We start from the raw sequence: 6526 nt of genomic DNA, 5'->3' as shown, positions 1-6526 counted from the left end.
ATAAACAAGAGTTTCCCTGCTCTCAGAGAATCACTTTGCTCTCTTGAACAATGGGAACTTAAGAAAAAGGAAAAGGATGCTAGCAGGAAAATAAAGGGCTGTTTGGATTCAAGGCAGTGTGAGTGTGGCTGGCATGTGAAAACCTCCATCAGGTAAGAAAAAGGTTCTCATAATTACTCCATGAATGGCAGAATGACCCAAGGGTTAAAGTTTTGCACTTGTGAATTTATTATTTTCATGGCTTTTATTAACATTGTAAGGGAGATTATCAATCATCAGTGATTGCCCAAGTGGCCAATAATTCAGTGATTTATCTGAAAGTCACTGGCTCCTTTGGAAAAGGAGTACCCTTTTGTACCTTAATAACATGTGCCTGCAGATGGAAGCTACTACAGACTTAAGGGCTTCCACAAGCGCTGACAAGCTCAGCACTTTCACTGCAACCTTCACTGTGCCGTCTTTGAAGACCACTGTCTTCCAGAGGGATGATGCTCCATAGAACTCTACTGCATCCTTAGTTGCATCTTCTGCAGGAAGGGACACAAGGTGCTCCTCTCTGCATGGTTTAACAGATACAAAGCAAGGCCATATAAAGCAGAACATATTAGAAGGTGGTAGATCACCATTTGCTTCTGAAGCTCTTAGGAAAGGGAATAGTTATCATTTCTGGATATTTTCATCCTGAAATACAATAGAGTTAAAAAACCTCCACCCCTTCCTGCACCTTGCTGTAGGCTATGGTCATTTGGTGGGCTGGAGTATGAAGTCCCTTGTCTGGCACAAAGAGCAGGTAGAGAGGGGAAATGGCTGAGTTTTCAGAATCCTGTAACTGCTTTTCTCCCAAAACTCAGTAAGAAAGATGCAGAGTGGGAATGATTAGGAACAAGCCCTGTTTCAGGACTAAACCAGCTTAGTTCAGATGCCAGCAGTGGACAATGGCATCATCCCATTGCTGATTCCCAAAACCCTCTCTCTCCTCAGCAAGTGTATTTGCACAATCTATTGTCCCCAGCCTCGTGTCTCTAGTACAAGCTAGGACTCCAAGTTAGCCAAGTTGCAATGAGCAAACAAAACCCTGCTATCCCCCCCAAAACATTGCCAGTTAAATGTCATCTGTGTTCTCTTTCTACAAAAGACATTACAAAACCCCCCTCCCCTGCTCCCTTCCCCAGAAAACATGCTTGCACACACGCATCCACATCCACATCCACACACACTCCCAGATGTCTCACATGCACGCACTCATTCACACAGGAAAAACAGCTTGCAAACTCCTGAAGGTGGAAAAAGGCAACTTGCAAATGTGCCTTTGCTTTTGATAAGCTCCCTCCTCCCACCCCCCATATGCCCCATATTGCCCCTTCCCTCCCAAATAATTGCCCTGTCCTCCCCCCTTCCCAGCTCTTCCAAAATAAATATTCTTTTTATTTGTTGGTTTAAAAGATTCTTTTAGGCTTGTAAGCAAGAGAGAGGGAGAGAGAAAAAGAAAAGAGAAGTCTCATAGCATGAGAATGAAACCCCACTATCTCATGAATCAATGAAGGAATAAACATGGAGGGGTTAGGAACAGTGACAGAAGAAAGATTAAAAAAATATAATAATACTGAGAGGAGAAAGATGAAATTATGAAATTCAGTAGTGAAATGGAAGTGAGGATAGTGCATTAGTGAGCACAGCCAAAGATAACCTATCCCCCCACACCAGTTTTTAACTCAATTTCTTTATATCTCCCTCCCCCCCCCCTTTTTATACTTTTTTCTTTTTTTTTTTTGTTATTTTTCTTTTTTTTCCTATCTTTTTTCTTTTTTCTTTTAACACTTTTTTTTTTTTTTTTTTGATTTTTTTTTTTTCCACAATGGTTTAAGTCCTTCAGCAGGAAACCAAAATTAAGACAAACACATCCCTCCCTGAAATCAAATCCCCTCCCGTATACCTTTCTTTCCCTTCCCCCCCCCCAACACTCTGTGGTTCTATATGTGCTGAAAAGAGAAGAGTAAGCTTAGAATAAATCTAATGAATCAAAGGAATAAATGATAATGATAGTAAAGAGTAAAACCCAAACCCAAAAGACCACAACACTCCTGTGTTGTCATTGTCTGAGTGTCTGTCCCTATCTCTCTTGGAGGCTGCAGGCATCAATTTACATAGTACAACCAGTAAACAAGGTTGAAGAATCCAAAGGTGATTGGAAAAATGATTCTTGACCACTTGTCAATGGTGCTGACATCTGTTAGGTCTGGGATTTTGAGCTTCAGCTTAGATGACCGCCGACGGAGACGGCAGTTGGCACGGTTGCGGGCTGCGGCATGGTGGGTCAGCGGGACGTGGCGGTCCAGGGTTGGGTGGTGACCAAATCCATCCCGGGAGGCCAGCTGCTTGCGGAACTGAATTCCTGAGCCTTCAAAGGACATGACAGAGTTTCGAGAGTCGCCAACGCTGCTCATCATGTCCGTGGCCAGCAACTCGTTGTTCATATCCAGAGTGCTGAGGAGGATGTTACCATAAGGGTCAACCTAGAACAGGGGAGACAGAGAGAAAGCTAGCAAGGATGCCTTGTGCACTGTGTGCACAGCTACGCCACCAGGGATGATTTTGAACTGCTTTCTGTATATTGGTACAGGTCTTTGGGTTGTAAGTGGGCTCTGAACCTGAACTTCTGCATTTGCAAAGGTCATCCATTGATGTTGGTTGCTCACAGGCTGGAGCCTGTGCTTGCAGCAAACTTGTGAATTAAGTAATGTGTTTGTGCCAACAGAGTAGGACCAAAAGCCACAAGGGTACTTTGGGGTACACCTGCCCTTGCAAGAGGGTGATGCTGATGAAACTGGCTTGAGGATAATGACCAAATGGTCAAGGAGAAAAATTCCCAGTAAGCACTGGAAAGAGATCCTTCTTGGCATCTGTCTGCAAATTTCAGTAGATCTATGTTTATCAGACAAGGGAACTGGAGTTTCTTGTGGTGAAGAGATAAGCTGCTCCACAGCTCATCCAGGACTGAATGAACAGTGGAGAGTTTCAATTCTCTTGCCACAATGAAAGAAGGGAACAAACCTGCTCTCTCACCCTCTTTTCTTCGTAACGGTGGCGCTCATTGTTGGCCTTGCTGATCCGTTCACTCTGTTTCTTCTGCTGCCGGGGGCCTCGTCCAAAGAATATGTAGTTGACAAAAGCATATTCCAGGAGTGCCAGGAACACAAAGACAAAGCAGCCCATGAGGTAAACATCAATAGCCTTGACGTAAGGGATCTTAGGGAGAGTTTCCCGCAGATGAGTGTTGATGGTAGTCATTGTGAGTACCGTGGTGACCCCTGTAAGGAGAGGGTAGGTGTTCTGTTATCAAGGTGGGGTGGTTTCCTGAAATGCCAATCTCAGATTTCCCATCCCTTCTCCCGTCTGGGCTGAATTTCAGGAGGGTTGGAAGCAGCAAAACTGGGAAGAAAATTGTCATTATTCTAAGATCAACTGCCCATTGCAGAAAATAAACAAGCTATCAAAAGTGGGAGAAAATGTAAAAGCTCAGTAGCATCAGGACAATGTGGATCAATGTTCTCTGGACCTCAGTTCTCTGAGTCCTCCCTGATCATCCTTTTTTCACTCACTGTGATAGGAAATACACAGTTTTGCTTTCAGTCTCTCAAATTTTCTCCTCCATCTTTCCTACTTCATGAACTCATCACAATTCCCTGGGCATTATTGAATGCCTCAGTATCCTTGACATGAATTTCTAATATGCTCTGACTTTCTAATGCCATAAATATGAGAAGGAGATAAGAGACTCCCACTTCATGAGTCTCTCTTCTTTTACCTGCCTCAAGGCTTCTATCTATTTCCTTGACTCCATCAATTCCTACCTTTCTCTCAGCAGCTTTACCACCCACTACTTCAATTATCTGAGCTCCTTTCATGGCTTTCATGTTCTCCTTTTTATGTCTACTCATATTTCCTGCATCTTAAATAAACCTTTATTTGACCATCTACTCGGTCTACTTGGTGCATCATGATTGTACTCTCAGCTTCATTCCTTTCCTTCAGTTTGTTCTTAGCCTCTGGCCTGTGAACTCTCAGAATGGCCACAGATTTGTCTCTTCAACAGTGCTTCAGAAGGTAGCAATTGGGCTTCATACTTCTTTTGGAGCAGAAACTCTGTTGCTTCAACCTAGTCTTCTTTTCCCTCTTCTCAATCTCAGCTGCCATGTTTTTGTTACTACTTTGCGGATTTCCTTTTCCTCAAATGTCCTTCCTCCTCTTCTCTGTTGGCAGCATTCCAGACCAAGTTCTTTGTCTCTAGCTCTCTTATTCTACATGATTTTAATTTGCTCTTCATTTTTTAGCCTTACCTCTATTGTGATTGCTCTCAAATCTGTGTGCGCATCCCGGAGTTGTGCTTGTCCTGTTTCCCCATCAACTTTATTGTTTTTAGTGTCATTCCCAACAAAAGACTTAGAGAGCTAATAGTCTTCAGTTCACAGAAGAGTAGACAGGGTGAAGATACAACAATAATTTTTGAATACCCAGAAGTCTGGTAGAAATTATGGGGGAATAAAATGTTCTCCATGTCCACCAAAGACAGACAAATTGCAACAGAGATTTAGAACAGAGGAAAAGGAGAGATTTCTTAATGTACGAGCAGGCAAATCCAGAGGAATAGTGGTTAGAGGAGGCTGCAGATTCTCCTTCTTTGAAGGTTCTTAGGAACAAGTTTGATAGAGAGCTGTCAGGAATGTCTTGTTGAGAGCTGTTCCAGTTTTGATCTACAATGTTTTTTCTTCTGTTTTCTCTAGAGTTCAGCTGAAAATCAACAGCTGTGCATCTCAAGTCCACACTTCTGCTTGTACTCTCCCTGTGAGAGTCTACTATGTCTACTATGTCTAGCAATGTCTACTGTGGTCTCTTTTTACTCTCACTAATGATACTCTTGTCATTGCAACTTACCTTTTCAATTTACTATGTTTCTCTTTTCCCTTCCTTGCTCCAGCCTCTCCAAACAAGCACAGACAAATCATTTCTTTTATATGTCTTCATACAAACCACCACTGTTCTGCCTTCTCCTAAAGCTAATTTAAGCCCCCAGCCTTCTCTGTAAGACCCAAACTTTACCTGTGCTCCATTCCTTATCAGAGCCTTTTCCCCACCACAGCTGAAATCTTCCCTCCTTGTCTCTCCTGTTTCCTTTGAACTTCCTATCATATTGCATAGCTCCATTCTGATATGCCAGCCACCCCACTTTTCTCCTATTCCTTCTTCAAAATCCTCATCTGCAATCCACCCCCACTTCCCTTCTGTTGCTTAAAAGATCTCTTTTTTTTTTCTCTTGTAGGAAAACATCCCTACTTAGGGGGGCATATATTCAAGAAAATCTTTTACTTTACTGTCCCACATTTGACTTGGTTATGAAGGTCTTCAGTCACAAAAAATTGTCTGTATTAGGCCTAAAATATCATGAAATTGTGTAATGCCATTTTCTTTACCTCCTTAAACTTTTAGCCATTCACTCACCATTCTTACTGCTCTTTGGCCATCCACTCTTAGCATTTATCATCCAACTAACCTGCTCTCAGCACACCTGTTAATCAAGAGATCTTATCTACTTAAGAAAACAAGTACAAACTGGAGTGAGAGAGCTGGTGGGCTCATAGCATGTCATAGTCTCATGCTTCTGAGAAGCTGTGACCATTTATACCTTTGTATACAACAAATTTCCCACAGAAATCTATAATGTAACTTTTACTGATTCAAATAATACAGACTCAAGCTTGGGAGACATCGATATTTCCAAAAAAAGTAACTTCAGGCTGAAAACCTGCGGTTTGTTCTCCAAGGAAATGTCATTCTTCTGGGATGACAAATCTGACAGAACTATCTGTCTTCTTTAGATGCAACCTCATCAAGAAAAAGATATTTTCTTTCTTAAAACTGTCCTGTTTGATTTTGATTTCCCTCAGATATCGTATTCTTCAGTGTATAATGAAAAGGTACCTACCCAGTGCCACTCGTGCAGCAGAAGCATCATAATTGATCCAGAAGGACACCCAGGACAGAATGGTGATGAGGATAGATGGCATGTAAGTCTGCAGGATGAAGTAACCAATGTTCCTCTTAATTCGGAAACTCAAAGATAAGCGCAGGTATGAACCTGTCAGTGAGATATTAAAGGGAGATCTTGTCTGAGAGGAAGGCAAAGTTGTGTTTATAGTAGGAGCTTCTATTTGGAAAATGTTCTCAAGAGGCAGTGATAATGAGGAATCTCTCCTCCTTTTTTTTTCCTTAGATTTTACAGACTCATCAGAGAAGAGGGTCTCTTCAGAGTCTGCTCAGTTGGCTAAAAATATTAGGAAGAAAGGAAGCTCTACGCAAGTTACAGTATTATATCAGACATCATGGGAGAACGTCTATTCAGTACTCAGTTGAAACTGCCTTTATGGTATGTGCCAATAAGATGTGGGCTTGCACGGGAGACTTCAATCCTATATCTGGATGCAGTAAGATCATTTTCCATTATTTCATGTGCTAGTTTTTCCTCCAAACA

At 42.0% G+C, this 6526-nt stretch overlaps 1 protein-coding gene across 2 annotated transcripts in view; it reads right to left on the bottom strand.

Moving 5' to 3' along the window:
• Positions 1-2020: 2020 nt before the first annotated feature.
• The window catches only part of LOC116229698 (gamma-aminobutyric acid receptor subunit beta-4), a 65544-nt gene continuing 61038 nt past the window's right edge, over positions 2021-6526 (bottom strand). Inside the window, exons 7-9 of one of the 2 annotated variants that reach the window (XM_031594352.2) lie at positions 5981-6133; positions 3052-3308; positions 2021-2513 (exon numbers count right to left, since the gene is read on the bottom strand). In XM_031594352.2, the coding sequence (XP_031450212.2) occupies positions 2136-2513; positions 3052-3308; positions 5981-6133 (788 nt within the window). In that variant the 3' untranslated portion in view covers positions 2021-2135. The remainder of the gene's footprint in view (positions 2514-3051; positions 3309-5980; positions 6134-6526) is intronic. The other variant, XM_090150219.1, reaches the window with a different exon arrangement.

This window comes from Phasianus colchicus, chromosome 14 (assembly GCF_987193195.1).
Source record: "Phasianus colchicus chromosome 14, bPhaCol1.hap1.1, whole genome shotgun sequence".
Taxonomy (NCBI): domain Eukaryota; kingdom Metazoa; phylum Chordata; class Aves; order Galliformes; family Phasianidae; genus Phasianus; species Phasianus colchicus.
This window is presented reverse-complemented; position numbering and strand designations above follow the sequence as displayed.